This window comes from Furipterus horrens, unplaced genomic scaffold (assembly GCF_987537825.1).
Source record: "Furipterus horrens unplaced genomic scaffold, mFurHor1.1.pri manual_scaffold_8, whole genome shotgun sequence".
NCBI classification, from domain to species: domain Eukaryota; kingdom Metazoa; phylum Chordata; class Mammalia; order Chiroptera; family Furipteridae; genus Furipterus; species Furipterus horrens.
Window position 1 is genome coordinate 92,233,579 of NW_028327178.1, and position 27,790 is coordinate 92,261,368.

Below are 27,790 nucleotides of genomic sequence, written 5' to 3' on the forward strand. Positions count from 1 at the left end.
CTTGTCTATCTTGTTCACCAGTATCCCCTTTGCCTAAAATGACATTCTCACATCTCACATATAATTTCTTCTTTCAATCTTACTCACCCTCATCACCTCCTTTGGGAAGCCTTTGCTGGTCCCAGCCCACCTCTGAATTAGATTAACTTTGCTGTTATATATTCTCATAGCATCTCTCATAGAGCTTACTGTGATGGCAATTACCCTAATTATATGTGCCCTTATTTCTTTAATATTTCATCCCCCCTGTAGATTGCAAACCCATAAAAAAACTCTTGCTCGATGCTGAATCTCCAGTGCCTTACAAAGTACCTGGAATACAATGGAGGGATACATGCATGCATGAATGCCATAATGTATAAAAACTACTTACCTGATATCTACTGTGTACAATATACTTCATAACAAATAGTTTACCTAGTAGATGTGCAAATGGTTAAGGGCACAAATTAAGAGCTGAACATCCTGAGATTGAATTCCAGTTCTTCCTTTTAATATATGAGGAAACTTAGACAAGGTTCCTCTTTTTTACTAGGTTCTCACCTGTAAAATGGGTTTATTATTACCTACCTCATGATGTTCATAATGAAGATTAAATAAAATTATCCACATAAAGTATTTAGCATAGAGCCTGGCACACACTAAGGGTTCAACAGATGCTATCTATAATTATAATTATTATTAATTACTTAATAATTTTTATAATACAAGTCTTAGGTAGATGGCAGATATTATTGTGACCTCCACAAAATTGACTCCTGTTTGCCCTGGAGTCAGGGCTACTGGGACAAGGTAACCTGAGGTCTCTTCTCTCACTCCACTCACAACACAGCCAAACATAAATCAAGCCAGAGCCATGGTTAAGCAATATTCTTTCTTTAATTCCCCTTTGCAAATGGAAGCCCCTGAGCTTGTCCCCACCCCCACCCCTATTCCACACCCTGGGCCCCAGATGCAGTGTCCCAGCCTCAACCTGGTGGGAAGGGGAGAGGAACATCCCGTCCCCAGGATGGTCTATTAAAAATATCCTAGTAATTTAAGAAATGAGGCTGAGGACAGGAGGAGGGAGCTGGAAGACAAGGCCCAGGGAAGGCCAGACTGGAGATGTTGGGTTTGTGATGACCCTTGAGAAGGGTTTGCAAGCACATCCCTAAGCTCAGGGCCAGCATGGCTGAGGGAAAGGAGACAGACAGATAGTCTGACTCTTTGAGATCCTATCTGTCTGGTTATGAACACTGACGCTCACCACCACCACCACCACCACCACGGCCTCCAGATGGAGAATTTTCCAGTTACTCTGGGAAAGGGTTTGCTAAGCATCCCCTCTGGCCCCAGATCCGGGGCATCCCTGGGGTCCCCCTGAGACCAAACCTGGGAGAAGGAGGGACTCTAGGAACATGCAAAGGGGGGGAACAGAGACCCCCGCCCCACCCCACTGCTCTACACGATGGTGGCTCCGGCTGCATCTGGGCTCCGAGGGTCCTTCACACCAATGATGAAGTTGTTGGTTCTCCGGCTGCCATGGACGCAGGATAAGACATCTACCTTCTCCACATGGTGACCCCTGGCTTCCAGGAACTCAATTTCTTCCTCTGTGAACTCACCTGAAAACCGTTCCCCAACATATACACATTCAGAGTGTTTAGAGCACTAGTTCAAGAGTACTTTGGTCAGAATTGAGTCCTGGTCCTGAATGTTCCACTGAGGAGGTGTATGACCTTGGGGAACTTGCTTTACCTCTTTGAGCCTCAGTCTCTTCATGCATAAAATGGGGATTATATGAGAACCTACTACATGAAGTTGTTGCAGGGATTAAAGGAGATCATAAACAGAAAGCAGTGAGCTCAGAGCCTTGCATACAGTAAGTGATCAATAATATGCAGTCATTCTTAATATTGGGAAAGGAGTTTTGGGGGTCTCATTTCCACCTGCCTAAGACAAGCTGCCTTCCCTACTTGCTAGGATTACTGCACAGCCCACTAATTGGTCTTTCTGCTCTCAGTCCTGCCTTCTGTACAGCCTATTCTCCCAGCAGTCACAGGGTCCTTTTAAACCATTAGATCACATCACTTCCCTAACTCAAAGCCCTCGAACAGCTTTGATGACTCTTAGAATAAAATCCGAAGTCCTTACCAAGGCCTGTAAGGCCCAACATCATCTGGGACCTCACTACCTTTCTAAACTCCTCTCCTCACTTCCTTCTCTCTCCCTTAACTCTGCTCTAGCCTCCTTGCTGTCGGTCAAGGAGGCCAAACATGCTTTTGCCTCAGGACTTTGCACTTGTTTTCTCTCTTCCTGGAATGCTTAATATCAGTTCTTGTATCTTTACCTTGCTTTGTTTTCTTTCAAAGTACTTAATGCTACCTGTATTTGTTTATTTGTTTATTGTGTCTTCCTCCACTAGATTATAAAATTTTTACAGGTAGGGATGTTATCTTGTTCACTATTAATCCACAGTGCCTAGAACAGGGTGTGGAGATAGTAAATGTTAAGCAAGTAACTGGGTAAATGAACAAATCCCCATCCTTTTGCATAAATTCAGGTCTTCATCTCTTGCTGGGCCATTATCCCAGGTGCTTCCTGTATTTCCCCAACTTGAATTCTCCTCCCTTCAATCCACCTCCCCTATATTAAACAAATCGGGTTCTATCCCTCTTCTACTGAATTGGATAAAGTCCATGCTTCTAACATGGACCTCCATGATAAGCCCTGTAACCTCACCTCCTACCGCTCCTGAACAAAAATATGGTCTTGGGGATAAATGGTGATGGAAAAAAGAAAAGACATTTTAAAAATACATAGTCTTATTTCCCCTACTGGGATGATTTGGGGTAGTTCTTGAGATAAAGACACAATACTGAATAGCATTAAATCACCATGTCTTGTGGTTCACTTTCAATCTGTTTGATAATAGCAAGGACTATATTTCAGTTGGTCTCTTAACATTTCTAATCTTTCTTAACAGAAGGAGCAGCTCTCAGAGCCTTCTTGGGGCAACAATATCTAACTAAAACTTAAAAAATATTTGACTTTTTATAACTACTTATTGTCTATCTGTGGCAAGTAATGCCATTTTTCCATTTAGCATTATGATATAAGATTTACTTTAAAGATATATTTAGGTTAAATATATTTATAGACATATTATGTAAATAATGGTTTAGATGATGTGTAAATGTGGCAAAAGTCATGAAGGTGATGGATAAATCCGGAACTTTGGGAAACGATGTCTCTAGTCCAGCTAGCCCCTTGGCTGCTCTCTGAGCCATTCTTTCTGGCTTTTGCCCAGGCTCCTTCCTTGTCCAAAAAGTTCTTTACCTCCATGTGCCAACCTCCCAGAAGGCTCATACTTAAGACCCAGCCAGTTTTCACCTCTTCCATAAAGCCTCCCAGAGTACTAAGGTGGATGAACTTTCCCTTCACCAAGTCTCTGCTCCTCATGCCCCTGTCTTAAGACTATAAGCCCCCTAAGGGAGGGCTAGGATGAGCCCCCTCACCCGCAAGTAACAGCATAAAGCCTCACATCTGATAGAGACCAGAAGATATTGGTTGAGCAGAATTCATTTTCAAGGACTTAACCTCATCATCCATCAGCTGGGATCCAAAGTGTCACCGGCCAACTACAGGGTGTGACCACTGAGGATCTAGGTGTGTGGCTTCTAACATGCTTCAGTCCAGGAAACATCTAGAGCCATACAATAAAGAACTGAGTCTTTTGGTATCAGCCAGGTGTACAAGTATGTTCTACTCTCAATTCTGACACTTACTGGTTGATCTTTGACTAGTTTATAACTTCTGTGAGCATCAGTTTCTTCTTGTAAAATTGGGATAATAATACTCAGCAGGCAAGGACCAGATCTCATTCTATGTGTATCTCCTTTGGACTTGTATAATACATTGTTTGTTGTAATAAAGGTGCACATACTTTCCCATTTACAAAATTAAGCGGTGTCCAAAATTAAGCACCTGTTCTTAGAGAAAAGTCTATCTCCTCACCATAACCTATAAGGTCCATGATCTGGCCCCTGCCTTCCCCTCTGATCTCATCTCATCCTCACTCACCCTTACTTCCTTTTTACTTCTAAAACACACCAAGCCCATTCCTCTGCCCTGAATTCTTTGCATTTGTTCTGTTGGTTTACAAAGCTTGCCCCAGTTCTTTGCATGGTAGGCTCCTTCTCACTCTTTAGATCACAGCTTAAATGTTACCAAAGAGAAGCCTTCCTCAATCATCGAGTCAGTCCTATACACACATTATCTTGATTTAATGCTTTACAGAGCATTTATTTTGCTTTCTCATATTTTTATTATTTATTTTTCTGCCTGCCTGCAAATGCAGCGTTCCCAGCACCTAGGAGAATGCCTGGCACATTCAATACAAGCTGCTAAATGAATGATTTGCAGAATGAACAATTGAGGAAACCAAGGCTCAGAGTGGAGATATAAATTTCTCAAGGCCACACAGCCAGGAAATGGCAGGATAGTTCTAATCCCCCAGATATTTTATTATTAGGAATTAGCTGGAAGAAACGAAACTTTCAATGGCAGGGAGCTGGTGCTGGTTGAGGCAGGGGCACCCTTTGGAGAGCCTCTTTCTCCACCAGGCCCTGTGCCCACCCCATGGGAACACTCACTGTCCACCTGCAGGAGGTTGGACTGCAGGTCAGGGTGCAGGCGGCCACGGGCTAGGCTGTCACTCAGGTTCCGGTTCAAAGTCAGGACATTCAGCAGAACCTGCAGGAAGCCAAAGGACAGATGTCAGAACTATCCCAGAGATGGGGGATTCAGGACTCCCACAGTCCTTATCCCTGATCCAGACTCCCTAGTCTTTAGGTTCCTTGCACCAGGGGTGTCATCTGAGCCTCTCAACAGCCCCAGAATACAGGCAGGCCTTTGATGACTGTCCCCATTTCACAGAAGGAAAATTGAGGGTCAGAGAATAAAAGTGATTCATTCCAGAGTTTAGAGAGAGCCAAGGAAGAGGTATTGCTATCACCCAGTCTCCTTTAATCCAATCCAGGGCTGACATCTCTTCTCTCTGGCCAGGGCAGGGTTAATGGCTAGGGATGGTTTAGGTTGGAATGTGGGTACTTTTAGCTGATCGGTTTGTAGTGTGGGTAGGCTCTGGAAACAACTTCCTGCCCATTCTTACTAAACTGGACCTAACTTCTTAACTTCTCTGGGCCTCAGTTTCCTCATATATGAAATATAAATAAGGACAGTTAAAAGGGTTAGCACACGTAACGCCATGCCCAGCACTTAGCAAGAACTCTGTATATGTTAGCTATTGTTATCTCCATTAACAGATGAGGAGACAGGTTCAGAGAGGTTAAGTGAATTCTCATCACACAGGTGGAAATTGGTAGCCCTTGGGTTGGGACTCAGGGTCATCTGATTCCAAAGCTCAGGTTAGTTGACTTACCACCTGCCAAACTGTGTCTGACACATACATCTGGTGCTCAAGACATTTGTAGAATTGTGGGAAGGCATTTTGGAGAGTAGCAGACCCTTCCTTTTAAAATCAGACCCTAAAGAGGCATACTTGTCTATTCAGATGCTGAGTAGAGCATGATGGGACCTGAGATCAACAGAACCCACGTGGCCCAGATGCTATATCACCTCTCAGTTCTACCGGCCCTGCAATTTCTGTAAGCTGGGAAGAAAGGGAACTTCAGGGCTGCATTTTCACTAAGAAACTCAGCACAGCCCATGTCCCTAGTGCCCAGGAGGAGCCTGGCACAAAGCAGCCCAGCCATGTTTAATGTGAGTAAATGATGAGAACAAGCAAGAGACAAGGGCATCTGCAGCCCAGGCCACAGCTTGGCTCTGGCCACAAAAGGCCAACTATGGAGAAAGACCTCACCTGGGTCAGGCCGCTAAGGCCCCGGGCAGCTCCATTGGCCCCCAGGGCGAGGTAGGTTCCACAGAGACCCTCCGCTGGCCGGACCACAGTGGGCAGCAGGAAAGACAGTGGCCGCTTCCCTGGCTGTACTGAATTCTCCTGTTGTCAGAGGACCGAGACCACAAGGGGGATAAGAGATGGGGCGAGAAAGGGTAAAGGCTACTCCACCACTCTCAATATCTCTCCTTCTCCCTCATCTTCCACAGGCCCAGTTTTCATGGGAGACTGGTCTCTCCCCAGGCCAGTTTGCTATATGGGAAATGGGCAGGGTCTGCAGATAACTGGGGTGGATAGTGAACACACTAAGTCCTGGGGCTACCATGGGTGACAGGGGAAGAGGTCAAGCCCAAACAGATGGCTATGGGGAGGAACAGGATAATCTCCACCCTGGTCATCTCTGCCTTTGTCCTTCCAGGGCCCCAGCTGGCAGGGTGTAAGAGTGCTGGCTTCCAACTGCACAATAATTTTATTTTCTTCCGCCTTGGTGCCCAACGGTAGGGCTGGGCCCCATCAGCTCAGTATCACAGTCAGAGACCGCTAGTGCTAAAAAGTACCCAAATAATAAAATTAGGGGTCAATATCCTCATTGTACAGGTGAGGCCTAGAGAGGGGACAAGATTTTCCCCAGGTCACACAGTGAGACAGTGACAGAATGGAACAAGGTTTCTTTGGATCCACGAGTCTCCAAGCCCCAGACTAGGGCTCCTTTTCTTTATAAGGTCCTAGAAGAAGTAGGGAGGGAGGGGCAGCCATACAGTAGTGTACCATCCCCAGACTTGGGGTCCCCAGAGAAGAAGGGAAGCAAGACTACCAGGCTGGGTGCAGAGTGGTTAGCAGTTCTGTTGGGCCAGGAGAAGTCCAGCATCTGGCTGTTGAGCAGGATCCCCGAGGGGGTGATGAGGCCACTGCCAAAGGGCCGGTTCAGGGAGCTGGGGACGGAGATTGGGGCCAGGTGAACCCTGAGCCCACCCTCACTTCTGCCCAGCCCCCACCTCCTTCCTGATCTAGATCATCTCTTGTGCCAGGTTCTGAGTCTGAGCTGGCATACCTGACCATGGCCACAATGAAGTCATCAGGGCCCATAATCAGAACCTGGGCAGCTGTGGGAGCCCCATCCAGCTCGTAAACAGGCAGCAGCGGGGCAGGGGCTGCCTGGGAGTCATTGATGTGGCCCCGGAGGTAGGCAGCCTCTACCTTGCTGAAAAGACATGGGGTAGGAGATGAGTACACAGCAAGTTCTCATTGTATTCGACCTACCACTCTTTGTGATGTCTGTGTGATTATTTGGCTAATATCTGCCTCCCCCATTGGACTATTAGGTACATAAGAGCAGATTACTTGTTCCTAGCATATAGGTAACATTCAGGAAATAGTTGTGGAGCTGAATGAATTTATTTAGGTGTCATTCAGATTCTCTTCTAGAACTAACTTTTAAATTATTTAGTGCTTGAATCAAGAGTCTTTTAACCTTGGCTGATGTGGCTCAGTGGACTGAGCGCTGACCTGTGAACCAAAAGGTCACTGGTTCAATTCCCAGGCAAGGCACATGCCTGGGTTGTGTGCCAGGTTCCCAGTTGGGGGTGTGTAAGAGTCAGCCAATTGATGTATCTCTCACACATCAATGTTTCTCTCCCTCTCTTTCTCCCTTCTTCCCCTCTCTCTAAAAATAAATAAATAAACCTTTTTAAAAAGAGTCTTTTAGTAACTTGACTTTACTCATTTAATCCTTTCTGGGCCACAGTGGATGTTCAGAAAATATTTGTTTTGACATGAGCAAACTGAATTCACTTAACCTAATGTTTGTAGTCTAGAAATTCAGTTTCATTAAGAGTTTAGTATGTGTGTGTATGGGGGGGAGTTGTACACAGAAATCTTTACTTGCTATTAGAATTTTTTTTTAAGACACAGAAAGGCTCAACACATGGTAAGCCTTTAATAAGTATTTTTTGAATGACTTAGTTGAATGGATTTAAAATAGGTATGTGTGTGTTTTAGAGCTGAATTTTTATTGGTCTTGAAAACAAATTTATGAAATTATGAAAACACAAATTTTCATTACCTATATTTTTAATTTCTAATTTTTTCCTTAGCTAGTCTTTAAGTCAGTTATATTATCAGTAAAATAGTAACTATTCTTACCCCTGTTGCCAATTAATAATAATAATAATAATAATAATAATATTTGTTAAACATTTATTGTCAGACAACATGCTATGTGTTTTGTATGTATGATCTTGCTTGGTCCTCACCACAACCTCATGAGGTTGGCACCATTATTGTCAGGCTCCGTTGAGAAAGTGAGATTTAGAGAGTTAAAGGCTGCAGTCAGTGGATGGAGAATCTGGGATTTGAACTGAGTCAGTCTGACAAGAGCCCACAATCTTACTACTATGTTAGGCTGCTAATGTAGATACATTATAATCAAAATCCCCATCACCTCCAATATTTTCTTGGAGACTCTGTTCATTGTTTTTAGGTTTTCTTTTTCCACCCAAAAGGGGGAACAGATGGGCCCATATATGGGTCCTGCTAGGGTCCAAAATTTTTGAGAGCCATATGAAGTAGAGCAATACAATGTACAGATGGGAAAACTGAAGTACAAACTGAAGCAACAATTGTCACATTGTGAGCTGGGGTTGAGCTGAAATTGACTTGGGACCTCAGGCCTATTTCTCCACTGGCTGCTTTTCACCTGATCCTTTCCCCAAACCCACCACCACCTCCTCAGTCCCCAGGGTCCTGCCACGGGACCCACCTTAGCATGTCATCCATGCTCTCAGTGATGGTAGAATCATAGATGGGGTCTCCCAGTCTGCTGGCCAGGGCTAATGCAATCTTCAGGGTCTGAAAACAGAGCAGAGGTGTGACAGAGGTTTCCAGGCCCCTCCCAGCACCCACACCCAGAATCCTGGTGTGTGAGAAAACTTAGAGGGGATTTAGTCCTACCTACGGCAGCACCCCATCCCCCCACTCCCAGTGTCCCCAGTGTAGGGTAGGATGGAGGGGTTTGGCCTTACCTCTGCCACCCAGTGAAGAGCCTGTTCCCGAGATACCAGGCTGGTGAGATTGAAGCCCTCGAGGATGTTGAGCGCGCTGATGAGGGCAGGGCCTGTGTGTGGGGGTGGGGGACTGAGAACCAGGTGGCCTGAAAGGACAGGAAATGACCAGATGGCAGGAGAGGGGTCAAGGCATCTCCACATCCCACCATCTTACAAACTGAGAGCACTGCACCAACCAGGACCCATCCAAGTTCACATGGCAAGTCAAGGACAGGGCCAGGAGTCCAACCCAGAACACTGGTCTTCAATTTCCTCTTCCATACAAGGAAACTAAGGCTCAAGAGGACTGTGATTTGCCCAGAGTCACAATGTAGAGCACGTCCAGATGTTCGGATTCCTGGTCTACCATGTGTCTCCTTTCAGCTCCTCCCACAGACCAGGATACTACTGTTCAGGGCCCCTGTTGGTCCTACCCCTGAAACTTCTTGGGAGAAGTAACCTCCCAAGGTCCTTTGATTTGGACATCAAAGGAATAATAATACCTGACATAACATAAGCATTAACTAATAAACTCATTTAGTCCTCAAAATGGGTACTGTTATCACCCCCATTTTGCAGGTGAGAAAACTGAGGAACAGAGAGGCATCTGGTCCAAGGTTATAGGAGACAAGTGGAACCCAGAGTACTCAAGGTACTGGCATTGCCAAGAGAATCCAGGCTGGGAACGGAAATTAGGAAATCAAATTCAGTGCCCATTCTGATCAGAGCAACTTCCAACGTCATCTCATCAAATCCTCATGGCCACCCTGAGAGGTAGGCACTATTATCGCCATTTTAAGGAGGGAACCAGGCTCAGAGTGGGAAGTGACTTGTTCAAGGTGAATGGCATTGCTGGTACTCAGACCCAGGTCTTCCTGGCACCTTAAGTATGCTCTTTCTCTGCTCCATATACCACTGCCTCTGGCAGGAATCAGGCTGGAGATTGAGGCCTGGAAATCTGAACTCAGGCAGCCTCTGGTGTGGCTTTAGGTAACCTGGGCCTGCTAGAGGAAAGAGAACCTGCGAATTTCCTTAGGGACCTAGGAACCCACCACTTTGGGTTCAGTAAACATGAACTTCACCCATGTAACAAACTTGGCTTTCTGGGTTCATCGTTGGTTTTGAGTTTGACAGGTTAAGTTCTATTCCTTCCCTGGGTCCTCAATTCTGTTTTGGCACAAGTAGGGGGCAGGTGTATGACTGTCTTGAAAAGTTTGTTATAACCAGAAGCTTAGATGAACTTCGGTCTTATGAATTCTTTTTATGAAGTACAGGGCATTGAGAGTGGGACTGGCAATGGGGCAAGGCAACACAGAGCCCAAATCAAAAAAACCTACGGCCAGAACCCCAACTTCTAGCCTGAACCTTTGGCCATATCCTAAATACTTGGGGTAATTGATTCCATGACTACTTTAGAAACCAGGCTGGCTCTGGCTTGCTTCATTAGTTAGCTATCCAGGAGCTCAATGCCTCCATCTCTCTCCTGTGAAATGGGGAGGAATCTCTTGGCCAAAAGCACATAGCCATGGACTGGGAGGCTTCAGTGAATGGGAACCCTTGGAGCTGGGGGAGAGGTCACCTTTGTACACGCCACACACGGGCTTCTCCACGAGGGCACTGTAGTTGCTGAAGTCCTCCTCAGTTATAACACCCCCTGCGTGCTGAGCCTGGAAGGAAGAGAATGGCCCCACCACCCTGTGAGCCACACACCACAGAGTGAGCATGTGGATTTGGCCTATGATATATATTTGGATCACAGACAGATCAGATGTTTACAATTTTTGTGCCCTCTGCAACTCCCATCATGGCCTTTAGGGACCCCATCAGCCCTAGGTACCCCAGAAAAAAGAGGAAACAGCACTAACATTGAGCACCTACTATGTGCAAGAAATTGTGCTGGGTACATTTTGTGAATGACTTTCTTAGTTCGGTGTTCAAAACCCTTTGTGATCTCATGCTTGCCTACATCTCCACCTCACGTGCTACTACTCCCCAGTGACCTGCAGTTCCTGAACTCATGATTCCATGTCTTTGCACATACTGCCCTCTCTGCCTAGGAAAAGGAAGATTTTCCACTTAGAGCAGCACTTGCCTGAGAGATATAAAAACTGAATTCTGCGTTTCACTACAACCAACTAAAGCCACTACAAAACCATGGATGACTCTGGTAGCAATGATGTAATTGAGCACTCTACTGACCAGTCTTGTACAAACCCACGGGCTCATTTCATACTACTCAGCATGCTAATTTTCAACCCTAAATTAGCATAACACTAGGGCATCCTCTCTTTTTTTAGTACTTGAAACCTCTGACTTCTAATCCATCTTCAGTGAAATTTCTTGGCTGGTGTGTGTTCCTTTGTCTGACAACTAATAAACTCGACTTCAGATTTTTTTTCTTTTAAAGCTCTGATGGTCTTTGTTAAGAGTCTCCTTCAACTGCCTCTCCACCTTCAGGAAAGGATAGATGACCCAGGTATGGCTAATCAGAGCATTTCTTTTCATGGCACAGTGATTGGTTTGGGAATAGTCATGAGACCTTGACAGGCCAATGAGGCATAACTTTGAGGCTTTTGCTGTAACTACTGGAATGAGAAATGCTCTTTCTCTAGGATGGCTTCATGGAAAGATGGCTGATGGGGAGCAGGTGTGGAAAGGATCTGACAGAGAATGAACTGAAACAGAGGAAAGTAGAGTCATGAGACAGAAGGAGAGACAGACCAAGTCTTGACAACATGGATGGAGTCCCTGGATCCAGCAGACCTAAAGTCAGTACTCTCCTGGACTTTCAGTTAAGTCCATTTGAGATGGGCTTCTATCACCACATCCATATCTCCAGTGTCTAGCACAGAGCCTGACACAGAATGGGCACTTCGTAAATGTAGAATGAATGACAGACCTATTCAATTCCCAAAACTGTATGGCAGAGATTGATATAATCATCCCTGTTGCACAGATGAGAGAATCACTGACTTGGGCTGTGCATCCTTACCTTGAATTTAATTTTCCATTGGGAATTTTCAAATATTGACTACAGTTCTCAGAATTCATTACTGCCTCAGACTAAGACTCTTTGGGGTTGGTTGGTAGGCCCCTATGTTAATCTCCCCAGCACAATGAAGGCTGCACTCCCCTCAGTCCCTAGACAACCCAAGCACAGGGTGGGACTGTGGGTTCAGGGAAGCTGAGGCTGATCCTGGGTCTCCACCAGACCTGAAAGGGATAGAACAGGCTCCTGTACAGGTTGGTACCAGCCCTGGGGAGCCCAAAGTTATGCCTCTCAGTCAAGATAGAACATTTCTATCACCCCAGAAGGTTCTTCCAGACCCATCCCAATCAAGCCCTCCTACTCCAACAACTACGATTCTGATTCCCAGCATGAGAGGTTAATTTCACCTATTCTAGAATTTCAAGTAAATATATGTAGAGAGAGAAGGAAGGAAGGAAGGGGGAAGAGGATGTTCCTGCAGTAGGGTCCTTTGGGGTAGAGGGGCTCCCCACATGCTCACCTCAGCCACCATCTCCAGTGTAAGGTTACCACCAGCATAGAAGGCGGCGGGGCCATAGGTGCCAAGTACATCCAGTACCATGGCCAGGTCAGGCCGATGCATCAGTGAACCAGGTAGGGGTGGGCGGCCTGATGGCAGGAACATCTCCTGGAAGCGCTCAGATGCATCAGGTGGCGGCTGTTTTGCCAGGGCACGTGCTGTGGGCAGGGATGGGAGGCTGGGAAGGGGGCGCCAGGACTGGACCCAATGGCTAAGATGTGTAACAGGTGGGGTGGATGACGGCTGAGTGGCTGGCCCTAAGAGCTCTGGCCCCTCGGGAGCCTGTTATGGGGGAGGTGGGGGTGTATATGGGCCCCTCCCAGATCTCCTAATTTCAGTCTGCCTCCTGATGAGGGTGGAGGGGAATTTTGAGGAACAAACTAGAAGAGAGGTGCTTTCTTGTTTGGGCTCCAAAACTCAGAAGTTCCCGCTTCCTTCTGCATCAACCTCATGTCTTTCCCCCCACCCCCAGGCCCCACTGACCTAGATCATGGGTCACGTTGAAGCCATCTTGGGCCACAGCTGCTGCGAAGGCCAGGACTTGATACCATGGCAGCCTGGGGGGGCCGGAGAGCAGGGGGTGGAGGAGGCCCTGGGGGGAGGAGGAGGGGTCCTGGGGGAAGGGGGGGTCCTGGCAAGGGAAGGGGATATTAGGAGGGGGAATTCGGATGGGAAGGATCCAGGAAGGTAGGAGGCCACCAAAAGAGGGGTGTGGGAAGAGGGTCCCTGGTCCCCAGAGGGAGGGTCTTTACCTGCCATAGAGCTGGTGAGCTTCATGTAGCCCCTTCACCATTCCGGGAACCCCCACCAAGAGCCCAGGCTGGGCAAGGCGGGCAGGCGAGGGAGAGAGGAGACCAGGTCACTGGAAGGGGGGGGCTGGGCTGAACTCCGCAGAGCCCCAAGCCAGGGATGGGGGCTGGCACAGGGGAGAGACACAGGCCAAGTATCCCAGAGGAGGGACAAGCTATCCCAGAAGGCATCTTCCCTCCCATCTCCCTGACTTCCTATCAGCAAATGCAGAAAGGCTTCCTTTATCTATTAGAGTTGAGGGACTTATAAACTAAACAAACCCCTTTAAGAGCCAGGACATAACCAATTAAGACAGAAACCTATCTACATTGAATTATACCTATTGCTGCCTTTTAAAATAATGGGCAAGGGACCTTCATTTTACCTTTTCATTATCACACCACCATTTACTGTGAACTGTGATAGCTCGGGAGTGTGCTGGGCTTTTACCTCTGCACTAAATATTTATTTTCCCAAGTTATTCTATTTCTGCCTTTGCTCTCAGTGGAGAGTAGGTTTTCCTCTAGCAGTTCCTCTCTAATCTTTCAGTATGTCATGAGCTGGGAAAGTTACAGTCAACAGGTTCAGAGTGGGAAGTGTGAATGATAGTGGGGCAACTTTGACATCACTGTCTTCTGAGTGGTCTTTTCTCTTCTTCCTCTGTGCCAGATAAGCAAGGTTGCCAGAGAAGTTAAGATGTCACTGTATGGCCTGTTATCCACTACACAGAATATTTTTGTTCATTATTTTATTTGGGGGGTGGCCTGTCTCCCTCATAGCCTAAGAGCATCCCGCTGAATTCATTTTCTCACCTCTATAGTAAATATTTAGCAAAGTAATGCTTGGGTTAGCAGAAGGGCAGTGAAGGGAGAAACCCTCCCCCCCATACTCTTTTCTCACCAGGGTCCCCACCTTGGTCTCCCAGGATCTCTGCAGGGCCTCTTCCCTGAGGGCCCCTGGTGCAGACTCCCGGAAATCAATTAGGTGGCTCTCATTCCGTCGGATGTCATGTACCAGCATCACGCCCCCACTGGAAGAAACACAGAAAGGGGAAGGTGATTAAAAGATGCCACCCTTCTGAACAGTTAACCAGCCACCCCTCTACCCCAAGTGGTGATGGCTGTAGGTTCAGTTTGTCATCAGGAGTCAGGTGTTTGAGTCCCCTCCCCAACAGGGATTCAGAGACTCAGCCAGAGCAAAGGATAGGGAATGAAATCAAGGCAGGGATCCAGAGTTCATGGACCTCTTCCAGCCTGTCACTGGAGACTTTAATCCCAGATTAGGAAAAACCCAGAGTGGGAGAGCAGGATGTTCTGCCCCATCCCACCCCAGACCACAGCTGGACCCTTGCCAGCTTCCTGCACCTGCCTCCTTGGTATGCCTCCACCCTCTCTCCCAGGACTGAATTATGTAAGAACAGATTGTGCAAAACCAAAAGGGGGATTTCTTTGGAAGGGCCTAGAAGGCTGGTCTTACAGGAACCAAGACATAGATTTTGTCACCTTGTCTCTTTTCCGTGGTTTGTTTCCATCTGAGATGGTTGCATCTGAGATGGCTGGCCTGTAGCCAAGTAACATAATAAAGAAAGCAGGACAGATGAACAATAGGGAGTGGTAGGAGCTGTGGCAAAGTATACAGGCACAGAATGGGAAGAAGCTTCTATTCAGGTCCAGATAATTGCAGTCTGTGGAACTGTTGGCCTAGTGTTACCAGCTCTCTACAAGGTCAAGAGATTTTGGAAATTCTCAACTTTTTAACAATAGGAAACACATTTTAAAAAATTTAACTCTGCAGTCCTGGCTGATGTGGCTCAGTGGACTGAGTACCAGCCTGCGAACCCAAAGGCCACAGGTTCAATTCTGGTCAGGGCACATGCCTGGGTTGCAGGCCAGGTCCCTAGTCGGGGGTGTGCAAGAGGCAACCGATTGATGTGTCTCTCCCTCTCTGTCTCCCTCTCTCCCTCTCTCTGTGAAAAGAAATAAATAAAATCTTTTTCTTTTTTAAGTAAAAAAATAATTTAACTCTGCAACCAAAGCAATCTGCGTTCTGGGTGTGGTCCATGGTTGGCCAGTTTGTACCTCTGTTTTAAGAATTCTTATCCTGGGGTGTATTTTTGGAGGATGGAGGGTCCATAGCTTTCATCACACTCACAGAGATTTGTACACCTAAAAGTTTAAGTATCAGCTGCCTTAATTAATGACAGTATATCCCTGCTTGTGCACCTCACCTTATAATTCACAAAATCCTTTTCTGAGTTAAAAAAAAAAAAATCCTTTTGAAAACATCTCCCCTCACTCCATGTAAGGAGAAGGAGATAAAATTGGGTGTAGAAAGAGCAAATGCAAGGATCTGGGGCCCATCTGTCTCTGTTCAAACTTGCAGACCCCTACCTGAGCGCTACAGAACAGGGCAGGAATTAGGCCTGGAGAACCCCTGCCTCCACAGCAGGGAGCTCCTTACCCGCCCAAGCCAGTACTGTGCGGCGCCACGATTCCCAAACACAGGGCTGCTGCCACCGCTGCATCCACAGAAGATCCCTGTTTACTGAGCACCTCGATGCCCAGCGATGTGCAACGGGCAGCATCAGTCACCACAGCACCCTGGTGGAAGATCTGGGAGGGGAAAGGGGACGAGGTGGGGACAGTAGGAATCCCTTGCTTCCTTAGGGTACCTCCACTAAACCCAGAGCCTCTACAGGGTGGTGGTGCTGGTGGGAGCCCTGTCCTCTCCTCCCCTTAAATCTCCTTCTCTTTCATCTTTACCTCACGTGCCTCCTACCCGCTCAGACCTCTTCCTTGCTCTGCCCCCTCATGCCCGCAGCCCCTCCCTTTGGGATCTTCCTATCCCACGTCACCACCCTTCCCCTTTTCCAATTCCTGGCCCACTTCCACCACTCACCCGTTCCCCAATTCCCATGGTCTCCTCAAGCGATTTCTCACCTGAGGGTCCCCGAAATAGATCTGCATGATGAGCGCCACAGTGACACCCGTGGCAAAGGTGAGGCAGGCTGTGACTATGACCGTGAGCCCGTCCTGACGGCAGGAGCACTCCGCCGCTGCTGCTGAGAACGGGTCTTTGCGCGTCTCCCGCAAAGGCGAACCGTCCTGGCTGCCCATCTCTGACGATGACGATGGCAACCGCTGCAGCCGCGCTGACTTCAGGAAGGAGTCCGGGTCTGCGGGTGGCCTGGAATCGGTCTAGACTCTTCTTACCGCGCCCTGCCCGCCCTCCAGGCGGGGCTCTTCCCCGCGTCCCCTCTCCCCACTCCGGTCAAACAAACCCCACTAACAGCACCGCCTTTCAGCGTGTGCCCCACCTAGGGCTGTTGGGGGTGGCAGTCAGGGCTGGGAAGAGACAGGGACCACCAGCTGGGAAGCAAGGCGGCTGGATTAGAGCGCCGAAGCCAAACTTCCCTGGACCCTAGGGCCCAGGACTTAGAACACTTCCTGGAGAGGCGGGAAACCCTATACTGCCTGAGTTGGGCCCAGCCTTCTATGCAAGGAGGCAGCTACCTAAACTGAGTGGATAGACCCTGGTTTCCAACTGTTTCAGTTATTCATTCATTCCTTGATTCAACAAATATGGAGGGTCTGCTATGTTTTTGGCCCTCTACTAGATTCTAGGGGAAAAGGTAGACAGTTTCTGACTTTTGGGGTTCACGACTAGTGAAGGAAAAAGGGAATAATCAGATAAACAAAGGAGAATATAATTAAAAGTTGTGGCAGGTGCTATGAAGAAAAAGGATGAAATAAGACAATGGTGGTGTGTGTTGGGGGCTGCTTAACTGGGGAAATCAGCCATGGCCTCACAGCAGAAGTGACTTTTAAGCTGAGAACTAAGGGATGAAAAGGAGCCAACCATATGTACAGCAAGTGGTGAGTAGGTAGTGTTCCAGAAACAAGGAACATTAGGTGCAAAGGCCCTAAGGTAGAAATGAAATGGCACATTAGAAAAATAAAATAAAATAATCAAACCCTGAGAGGTTCTAGTGTAGCGAGCAGTGGAGTGGAGGCCAGGCCAGATCACTTGGACCTTCTTGGCTTAGTGAGAAGCTTGAATTTTACCCTAAGAGCAATGGGAGGCCACTGAAGAGTTTTAAGTGAAAATGTGAAGCCACCTGTTTCATGTTCTAAAACGATCCCTCTGGCTGCTATCTGGAAAATGGATCTGAAGATGTAGGAGTGGAGGCAGGGAGACCTGAAAGCCACTTACTTTCTGAGTATCTATTGATAAGTCATTTCAGGTTATGAGTCTTGCTGTCTTCATCCTAATGATGGAACTAATCCCTAACTGGCTGGATGGGTATAAAGATTCCATGAAGTGATGTCTACTGGGTATCCTGTAGGTGCTCACTCAGCTATTTTCATTCTTTTTCCACCTTGGTCACGGCTGAGAGAGACCCTCTTCTATCCTATAGTTCTCTCTTCTGTGTGCTATCAGCCTTGAACCCAGGCCTCTAAGTGGCCTAAAGGACCTGGGTGTTTGTGAACAGCAAAGAAATAGCTTGGTACCTTGACCTTAATGCCTTGCTGTTACTCACAATGTGTTTTTAAAAGTTCATTCATTCAATAAACATTTTTTGAGCACCTGCTACAGTGCACTAGGAGTATAACCTCTTTAAAAGTCTGTGGGATAATATTAAATATTGACTATTATATTTTCCTATTTAAAATTGGTTCACCAATGCCAACATGATGAAAATCTAAGCTCCTTGACCTGCCATTCAAGGCCCTACATATCCACACTCTCTTATGTAAATAAGAAGCCACATACATATAGAGATAATTTTAAAAGTTATTTATCGTGATTACTTTTGGGAAAAGATCTTGAAAGTGGAAATGAGATGGGGTGGGAGAATATTTTGTTTGAAATTTTTACTACTTATGTATATTTCTTTCATTAAAAATATCAAAACAGCCCCAGCTGCTGTGGCTCAGTGGATTGAATGCCAGCCTGTGAACCAAAGAGTCACCCGTTCAATTCCCAGTCAGGGCACATGCTTGAGTTGCAGGCTAAGTCTCCAGTTGGGGGTGCACAAGAGGCAACCACACATTGATGTTTTTCTCCCTGTCTTTCTCCTTTCCTTCCCCCCTCTCTAAGAATAAATGAATAAAATCTTTAAAAATAATCAAAACATATACTTTTAAATAAAAAGGAGAAGTTGTAGGGCAATAGCAATGGAGAAGGAAATTTTTACTTTTCCTCACTATTTCTTGTTTATTCTTTCATTTGTTTATTTATTTTTACCTTGAACATGTAATTTGTTTTTAAATTTTTATTTTAAGAGGATAGTCTTCTAGAAGCCTCCTTGAGTTGATTGTGTTTGTGTCTAATGCACAGCACTAGCACCACTGAATCTGTAAATAAAACTGGAATTCATTTGACAAACAGATGTTAAACACCCATCGTGGACCCAGAACTCTCTTTGGCTCCTAGAGGTTTCAAAAGAACTGCAGAAAAAGGTTTTGAACTTATATTTATTGACACTGACTATATACCAGGCACTTTACATACATTTCCTCATTTAAGTGTTCCCATAACTTTATGAGATAGGCCCACTCTCCATTTTAAAGATGAGGAAACTGGGGCTGAGAAAGGTGATACTGCCTGCTTAAGATCATAAATAAATAAATGGCAGGACCAAGAATGTGTGTAACTCAGAAACCTCCTTTCCATTCCTCTACACATCAGGAATCATTTCCCCTTTCAAAAGCCAACTTCAGAAGTTAATTCTAGTTGATATTTCCAGGTACTTGTCCTTAAATCTGTTTTCTCCAAAAGATATGAGAAGCCAGGAGATAAAGGTAATATCAGAGTTGGATCTACTCAAGACATTTTATTCCACCAATTATTAAGTTATTCATTTATCCAACAATATTTACTGAGTACCCTACTGTGTAAGTATTGGGGCAATAATTCCATTGATTTTACTAATATGTAAGAGCAACAGCAGGACACTAGGAAAAGGTTAGTTTGGGATCAGAATAAACAAGTCTTTTGGGAGATAGATGAGTTTAATTTTAGCTATTCTGAATTTGTGAAACACCATCAGGAGTTGTCTGGAAGCAATTGCCCTAGTAGGCACCTAATTTTCATTTGCTTAGCCACCATTCCCCATTCAATTTCCTTTAGAGAATACTATCCCCACTCTCATTCCTCATTCCCTCACTCCTGACTAGAGTAAGTATATGATCTAGGTCTAGCCAATCAGAACAGGCACCTCTGTACAGTGATTGGTTCAGGGACAGGCATATGACCAGCGCCAGGCCAATTAGATTCAAACTTTGTTCTTTTGCTGAACTATTGGGAAAGAGAAAGGCTTTCTTTCTATCTAGGCTACTAAGGTGATAATATGTAAGCCTGTTGCTGCTGGGGGCAACTTGCCCCCACAAGCTAGGGATGAGAGGGTTTCTGAAGATGAAGCCCATAAATAGGAAAGCCAAGCAGAAGGTGGAGAAAAGCCCATTCCTTTTTAGGAACCTCAATGCAGCTATGCCTGAAGCTCCATAACCCCAAACTTTTCAGTTATGCTACCCAATAAAATTTTCTTTTTAGATGTAGTTCAGTTTTAACTGAGTTTATGACAAAAGAACCCCGAATAGAGTCAATTTGGCAAGTCTAGAGCTTACGAGAGAGATCTTGGCTGGAGACTAAGGTCCTATCTGGCTTGCGTGGAAAATCACTAAGATAGTTAAACCAGGGAGTGACATGATAAGAAGTGCAGGGTAGTAGATGGATTGGGATTGGGTGGGAGGCAAGGAAAGGCCAGAGGCAGGAAGAATAGCTAGAAGCCTATGGGCACTACAGATAAGAGAGAATGGTGGCTTAGTCTACGGTGGTGATGACAGGGGTGCTATTATGGAATTTGAAAGATACTTAGGAGGGGGACAGAGAGCATCTGATCACCATTTGGAAATGAGAGGAAGGGACTGGATGATGAGTAGCTCCTAGGTTTCTACCTTGGAGACTGGATGAATGGCAGTATCATTGAGAGTGATGTTGAGAGAAGAGCAGGTGTATGGGAAAGAGATGAGTTCAGTATAGAATATGCTGAAAGACAGGCAGATGCCTGGGAAAGAGAGGAACACATAGGCTTGGAGCTCAGAAAAGAGGAAAGGAAGTATTACTCCAAACTTGGAGTGGTCATCACAGAGCTCTGTTTTCCACAGGGTCTGCTGTGGGGTGCATGGCATTCGATTCTAGGCTGTGGCAGGCAAGAGGGTCTTGGATAAGAGGATGGGGCAGCGCCACTAGGTGGCACCACCAGGTTGAGAACATAGGAGGCCATGTTAGCCGGCAGGCTGGTCCAGCTGGGCCAAAATAGGTTTTGAGTTTGAAAGCAGTGCTGGGAAGTCATGGCAATGAAATGACTACACAGATATGATGGCAAGGTCCTTAGAACCTTAGTGCACAACCCTGGCATAAAACGCAGGTTCCCAGAAACTCAGGTGACTGGGATCTTGTCTGGATTTTTGTACAGATTAGGGCAGAGTCTGTATTAACTCCCCATGGTACTCCCTGAGTTTTTAGAACTCCTTCTGCTGCCTTCTTTTATCCTGAGATCTTCCTTCTCATTGATTGAGTGCTTAGCACTGTGCTGAATTGTGGAGAAAGGATGGTAAACAAAACAGTCATGATCCCTCTCTCAGGGTTTACAGACATTGAGTATTACATGATCACATAAATAAATAATACAGGTTTTGATAAGGTGCATTTCTGTGGGGCCAGGAGAAAACGTACTGGATGTGTCCAATCTCTAGGCTGGGAGAGATAGGCATTCCCAGTTAAACTGAAGAGGAGGCTAAGGGTAGGTGTGCTCATTGTCACACAGTGAGTCAGGGCAATCTGGGACCAGAACTGGCACTCCTGATTCCTGAATAAAAAACCTGGTTCAGGTTGGTATCTACACATCTTCCCATTCCTCTTCCTAATACCTCCTGATTCCAGGGCTACTCCCTCTGGAAAAAGAGTTTTGATCTGCAGCTTTGACTTTTGATGCCCATAAGGCTCCCTATCATCATCACACCCCCTCCAGTAGGGTACAGTCTAGTCAGGTTGGCAAGGGCTGGTCAGGGCCAGATGATCAGAAAGTTACGGAGGACGAAAAAATTTAGGACTGTCAGACTGGGAAGAGCTACAGAAGGGCTGAGCTAGAGAGGGCTGAGCCATAGAAGCAGGTCTCAGGCTGGTAGAAGCTAGGACTCAAGTGCAGGTACTGGGAGGAAGACAGAGTGAAGCAGAAGGATGCTCTAATGCCAGGAAGTGACGTTAAGGGAAAGAGGGATGGGGGATGGAGGATGAAGAATGGATGGGGAGGATAGAGCTGAACCACATGGATAGCAGAGAGAGCACTAGGGAAGAAATGCTCTGAGAGCTTTTGGCCCTTAGGTCTCCCTACTCCCATGTCTTGCAGTCCCTGCAGAGGGCTCAGAAGAACACAGTAAAATTCTGGAGCCTGCTTCCAGGGTACCTTACTAACATTCCGGCCTGATCCATGGCTCTGGTATGGGTGAGGTAATCCACAGGGCAGCAAAGGCACTCTAGTCCCCAAGGACTTTGAGAGGTCATTCAGTTCATCCCCCTGTCTCCCAATACCCAGAACATACAGAAGGAATCATTCTCTTTACCCTTTCCTGGACATGAAGAGATTCTCAGCTTCTTCCCATGGTCTTTCCTTCTTACAGTCCCTAACTGTTGGGAAGTTCTTCTCAAGATCTAGCCTCTATTCATCTTGCTGTAATCTCTGACTTGATTTCTCCTATCCTGTTCTCTGTGACTAGAGAAAAGCCTCTTCTGGGTGATTACAGCTATTCCTCAGGATCTCCCCTCCAACATTCCTTCTTTATTAGTTGGTTCTGTCCAAGAGGTAACCCCTATCCCTCCTACTGCAGTCCTTGGCATCATTCTCCCTTGTCGCATCCTAGGACTCCAAGGCAGAAATGCATTCCCAACCCCATCAAATAATTAACAGAGAAAAGGGAAAAGAGAAAGTCCAGGAGGAAGGAAATGAATTAAGGAGATGGAGGCTGGAGGTGATGCTCCGCGGAGATGGAGGACCAGGGGCGTCCCAGGGGGCAGGAACGGGGTCAGCGGGGCTCACCTGTATCGGGGTCTCCCAGGAAGGCGTCCTCGTCCTTGCGGCCTCTCAGAGGGACCGCGGGCACCGGCTCGTCCTCTGGCAGCCGCGGGAAGCTGGTGATGCTCATGTAGTCCACGGGCGAGTAGGCGCCCAGGGAGCTCTCCTGACTGGCCTGGTTCTCCGCCGCCATCCTCGCCCGCGCCCCCCCAGCAGCTCAGCGCCTGCCGGAAGTGGTGCGGCGGGGGCCTGGGGGTTGGGGGAGTAGGGCGGAGCCTGATCTCCGGGGCCGCCGGGAGGGGGCGCCTCACCCCCACCCTAACGCTTGTCAGGGTCTGACTCGCTCCCGCCTGCTTAGCACTGTCAGCCTGCAGTGGGCGTGCAAGTGGGGATGGGGTTATGGATGCAGAGGCTGGAGGGCAAGTCCGGGTCGCGAAGTGGAGGGTCCGGAGGAAGACCACGCCACAAGCGCGACCTTAGTGGTTCAGGACACCTTATGCAGGCCAGGGGCCAAATTCCTTCTTCCAGTTTGAGCTAGAATCCTCCTCAGACCTCAGATTCCCCCCTCGGCCCACAGACCCTTCCACTGACCGCACTCCTCTCCATGATCCCAGATCCTCCTCAGATCCCAAATTCCTCAGGCCCCAGACCTCTTCTTGGATTCCAAGATCCTCGGATCTCAGATTCCTCCTCCGACCCCAGATTCCTCTTTGGATCTCAGACTCTGCCTTCACCTGACTTTCCACCCCACAGCCCCACCCCAGCACCTGCTTCATCCTCAGGCTACTTCTTCACTTAGAGATCCCTCCTTGGACATCTCTTCTCAAACGTCAGATCTCTCACTTGACCCCCGACAATTCTCAGACTCCCTTTCAAGCCCAACTCCTGGGACTCCTAACCTTAACTTGAGTGTGTGTTAGGATTCTTAAGAGCAGATCTCCAGATTCCACTCTAGAGATAATGATTTAGTACGCTGGGATAGGGTCTCTGGAACCTGAATATTTACCACCATTCTAAGAGTTTTTTTATGTGGTTCTGGAAAAGACGCTTTAAGAAATAAATAATGGGCATGACGGTATGGCAGGAGTGGGGTGGGTGGGGTGAATAAGGAGTGGGTGTCTGTAGTTTAGGTGTCTGTGTTCTATTTCCTGGCTACCACTTACAAACCGTGTGATCTTGGGCAAGACAGTCAATCTCCTTGAGCATATCAGTTTCCTCATCTGCATACTGGAGAGAATAATAGTATCCATCTCAGGGGGTTGTTGTAAGGATTAAATAACACGGAGAAATCTTTCAGTATAAGTCGTAGTTCTACTCAATAAATACAATTATCATTATTTTCATGTCCTTAATCTAATAGGTTCTCATTTCATCCAACCCTAGCCATCCTCTTCCCATTCCTAAGAGTTCCAACTACACTATAGACTGCACTGCTTCCCAACTCCAAGAGTGACAGGTTCATTCTTTTATTTTTTTTAAGTTTGTTGATTTGTTTGTTTGTTTGCTTTTAAAGAGAGGGGAAGGGAGGGAGAAAGAGAGGAAGAGAAACATCCATGGGTTGCCTCTCGCTCGCCCTCAACCGGGGACCAGCCCTCAACCCTGGCATGTCCCAGGCATGTGTCCTGAACAACAGGAGATCTTTCGGTTTGCGGGAGGACGCCCAAACCACTGAGCTACACCGCTCAGGGAGAGGGGTTCACTCTTTATAGGGCCTCTTGTCCAAACTTTCTTTGTACACTTCACAGGCGGAGGGAGGAGGCTGGTCAAACCCCTGGTATATCCCGTCTTCCAACCTCAGGACACCTTGAAAATCTACTGTGGGGCCCAGAATATGCAGTGCCATATGTTGACAGGAGGGGGCAGCAGTGTGTTGGAAACAGCTCTAGGACTTGGGAAAAGGGTTGGGGAAAGGGGAGAGGAAGAGGGTTGCCCAGAGCTGTGTGTTTAGGGTGAGGAGATGACTCTTTATACCTGGGCGTGTGTAACATTGCTTGTGCCTTCGTCTTTACAGAGAGGCTAGTATTTTCTCTGTGAGGTCCATAGGGTTTATTATGCTTCAGTGAAATATGATCCCCTCCCCCACCAGGGGCTGTCCCAATTAAATGAGGTCTGTTCCCTCTCATTGGTGTCCATTCCCCCCAATGGGGTTTGAGTTTGCTCTGTGGTGTCAATATCTCTTCAGTAAAGTTTATATTTCCTCTATCTCCTAGAGGGAAGTCCGTGTCGCCTCAGCAGGGTCAGTGACCTTCAATGCCATTCATGTCCTATTACCAGGGTCCACAGAACTTCAGTGACATCTGAGACCCCTCAGCAAGGTCTCTGCTCCCTTAGTGGAATCCATGTACCTTCATTGAAGTGTGTACCCATTTGGTGTAGTTAATATCTCCTCAATGAAGTTTCTATTCCCTCTGTGGAGCCATGTTCACTTCATGAGGTCTTAGACCCTCCCCTCAGGATTGGGTAGGCTCAGATCATACGTTTGACAATGGAAAGATTTTTTTTTTTTTTCAGTTTACGGTATGTTGGGCTTGTTGTTAGCTGGGCAAAGAACAAGGGTGCAGGTGAGAAGATAGGCTGGGCCTGATGTGGTCACAAACCCTGTGTAGGCTTCAGGAGATAGTGGCTGTCTGATCTGGGCCTCAGAATCACTCTTGGAGTTAAATATTTAAGGTTCCTTTTTGCCTTGACAGCCATTCTGTGAACTGATGGATAGGGTGGGCCTTTCTTGGTGGTGAGTGCAGGTGGGAGATGGAGTGGAAGAGAGAGAGGGAAGTCAGAAGTAATTGAACCCTAGTGTGGTACGTGGGAGTGGTATCTTTTAAGATAAAGAGACTGGGAAGGAAAGAAGGGTATGAGTGCTTCCTCCTATCTGCATAGACTTTGGTACAGTATTTCACCAGCCTTAGTTTCAGCCTGATGAATGGGTGAAAAGACTTGGAGTTGGGAGACTTAGGTTTGGCCCTGACTTGGTCGTTGTTTGCTGGGTGACGTTGCACAATTTTGCTCCTTTCCCTGTGCAATAAGGAGGCGGGTTTATTAGCAAAGGCCTGAACACACCTCCCACTCTTCAATGAATCCTGTGCTTCAGAGCTGGATGGAAATTTGGGGAGGCAGGGAGAGTGAAGACATATCCTCGGGGGGGGGGGGGGAATCTGAGCTTCCACAAACGTGCCCTAAACGTCGCGGGAATAATTTCTTTTTCTTGAGGACAGAGGGGAGGAATTTACTAGAAACGGAAGGCTAGTTCTTTGAGGAAAAGGGTTCCCAGAAGGCATCTAGGAAGAACCCTACTTCACCTGGCTTTCCAACACTGTAGGGTGACAGGCTTGTGCAATCAGACCAAGGAGCCGCTCCACGACAGACTCGACCCAACTCCTCTCGTAAACTAAGTGCTTTCCTGCTCCAACCCCGCCTTAACCCAACCTCATATTAGTCATTCTAAGACGCCACCCCCACCCTGGTTACTCCCGGGTCCGCCTCCTCTCCTGTCACGCCCAGCCCCGCCACTTCTACTTTTATTCTATGGAGCCACCCTTTCCGCGAATCAGCTCCTCCCCTATCCCCAAGCAGTGCTCGCCTTCTCCCTATTCGTCTCGTGCTAACTCTTGTCCGGCCCCCAGACGGTATGGCTCCGCCCCACCCTTCAGGCTCCACCCCTTCCCGAAGGCCCCGCCCGAGGCGGCCTGTTTTTCGCCCAGAGCTCCCCTGGCGACAGTCAAGCCTGTTACCGTGCTCGCAACTTGATGCTATGGGGCTTCCTGAGGAGAGGGGCCGGAGAGGCAATGGGAGTGGGTGCCAGGAGGAGGCTGAAGCGCGGAGCCGGGTGCGGAGTTTGTCTCCGCCGCCTGAGATCAGTCGTTCCGCGCACATCCCCTCACTGCAGCGCTACCGCGAGCTGCACCGACGCTCTGTGGAGGAGCCGCGAGGTGAGGCTGGGCCCGGGCGTGCCTGGGGACGTCAGTGAGGAGAGGAGTGGGGACTCCCGAGGAAGTGAGGAATTGGGGCGTTCCGTGGGAAAAACAGGGATTCCATGAGGTGACAGAAGTTTCCTGGGAGTGTTAGGGCTTCCCTTGGGAAGCTGAGGGATCCATGAGGAGATTGATGCAGGTTCTATGAGAGAAGAATTGCGGAAGAGATGGACCAGGGGTTCCGGAGGAGGGTTATATGAGGAGGGTTCTGTGAGGAGATGAGGGTTTCCTAGGAGTTGGGGAGTTCCTGGCGACTTGCGGGTTTCGTGAGGAGATGTGGTTTCTGTGAGGGAATTGGGGATTCTGTGAGGAGAGTGAAAGTTTCATGAGATGAGAAGGAGGATTCCTAGGTTGGAAAGAGGGGTTCCCAGGGGCGAGGGGGCCCCTTGAGGACGGGAGGGCCCCGAGGGGATCATTCCGTGCCCCCTTTCACACCAACTCATCCATTGCCTCCTGCCACTTTTTACAAGTCTCTGCTGTTGAGGGGCAGGAACTTCTCTGGTTCCCACTCTGTGGTTCCCACAATTAGTAATTAAGTCCCAGATCTCTCGCTAATATTTCGGAAATATTAAAATTAACCATTATACGACTGAACAAGTCACATTTCAGTTGAGTTTTTGTTTTTTGTTTTAATGGGCCGGCATGGTAATGACTCAAATTCTGACAGGTAGTCCCGCGTCTAAATGTGCGAGGAACCCTGGCCGCTGTGGCTCAGTGGGTTGGAGGTCTGTTCCGCAAACTGAAAGGTCTCCGTGCGATCCCCGGTCAGGCCACGTGTCTGGGTTGCAGGCCAGGTTCCGGCTGGGGCGCGTGGGAGAGGCGACTGATCTATGTTCCTCTCCCACATCGATGTTTCTCTCCCTCGCTTTCTCTCTTCTCTCCCCTCTTTATAAAAAATAAATAAATAAAACCTTTAAAAAATGTGTGAAGAAAATTCTCTACCTTTGCCCCTCAGCCTGGGTAAGGGATCAAAGCTGTTGGAAGGCAGCATGATGTTTGGCAGTGGGACAAGCACGGGCCAGGAATCCAACCCAGAAAAACCTAGATTTAGATCCTGGCTCTACCACTCATTTACTGGGTGGCCTTAGGCAGATTTTTAAACTTGTCTGAGATTCCTTTTCTTTATCTGTAAGATAGGGGTAATAATACTTGTCTTGTAGTTTTGTATGATGACAAAAGTGGGTATTAGAAAAGGTGTGCATTATAGAGTGTCTGGTGCACCATAGACATTCAATAAATGATAGTTTAATAACAATAATGACATGGATGAAAAAATTACTGAGTAATGCAAGACAAGACTGAGTCAAGTGTAGAGTCGTTGATTGCAACAGGCAGTGTCCAAGTTTGAGTCCTCAGACTTCTTTTCACTTACCTTCCTCTCTCTATTTTCTCTCATCTGAATTCATCTGTTTTCCAGAGGTGAACTATAACTGCCGCAATAATAACTCCTATTCTATACATTTAGCTCT

The 27,790-nt window shown here is 47.3% G+C and overlaps 2 protein-coding genes across 5 annotated transcripts in view; one reads left to right on the forward strand and one right to left on the reverse strand.

The window, feature by feature from the left end:
• Positions 1-855: 855 nt before the first annotated feature.
• GGT7 (gamma-glutamyltransferase 7) lies at positions 856-22,584 on the reverse strand. 3 transcript variants are annotated; one of them, XM_090286288.1, is made up of 15 exons: positions 22,378-22,582; positions 16,217-16,452; positions 15,738-15,889; positions 14,190-14,307; positions 13,241-13,308; positions 12,972-13,045; positions 12,450-12,646; positions 10,520-10,607; positions 8,920-9,047; positions 8,658-8,746; positions 6,951-7,100; positions 6,714-6,831; positions 5,864-6,001; positions 4,635-4,734; positions 856-1,604 (listed from the first exon to the last, which is right to left on the reverse strand). In XM_090286288.1, exons 1-15 carry the CDS (start codon positions 22,544-22,546, stop codon positions 1,441-1,443), a joined length of 1,989 nt encoding a protein of 662 aa, XP_090142414.1. In that variant the 5' UTR covers positions 22,547-22,582; the 3' UTR covers positions 856-1,440. The 3 variants fall into 3 exon arrangements, with proteins under 3 accessions (XP_090142414.1, XP_090142413.1, XP_090142415.1); XM_090286287.1 differs by having other exon boundaries at positions 14,178-14,307; XM_090286289.1 differs by having other exon boundaries at positions 1,466-1,604; positions 4,642-4,734; positions 22,378-22,584.
• Positions 22,585-26,019: 3,435 nt separating this feature from the next.
• ACSS2 (acyl-CoA synthetase short chain family member 2) overlaps positions 26,020-27,790 on the forward strand; it is a 49,363-nt gene continuing 47,592 nt past the window's right edge. The window contains exon 1 of one of the 2 annotated variants that reach the window (XM_090286290.1): positions 26,020-26,279. In XM_090286290.1, the coding sequence (XP_090142416.1) occupies positions 26,102-26,279 (178 nt within the window). In that variant the 5' untranslated portion in view covers positions 26,020-26,101. The remainder of the gene's footprint in view (positions 26,280-27,790) is intronic. The other variant, XM_090286291.1, reaches the window with a different exon arrangement.

Bases quoted from the DNA above. Each gene is read 5' to 3' on its own strand.
- GGT7 (XM_090286287.1), bottom strand. From the start codon at position 22,546: ATGGCGGCGGAGAACCAGGCCAGTCAGGAGAGCTCCCTGGGCGCCTAC. The intron at 13,046-13,240 runs GTAAAGACCCTC...CGGCCCCCCCAG, and splicing joins GCTCACCAGCTCTATGGCAG to GCTGCCATGGTATCAAGTCC. The intron at 6,832-6,950 runs GTATGCCAGCTC...CTCCGTCCCCAG, and splicing joins TTCATTGTGGCCATGGTCAG to CTCCCTGAACCGGCCCTTTG.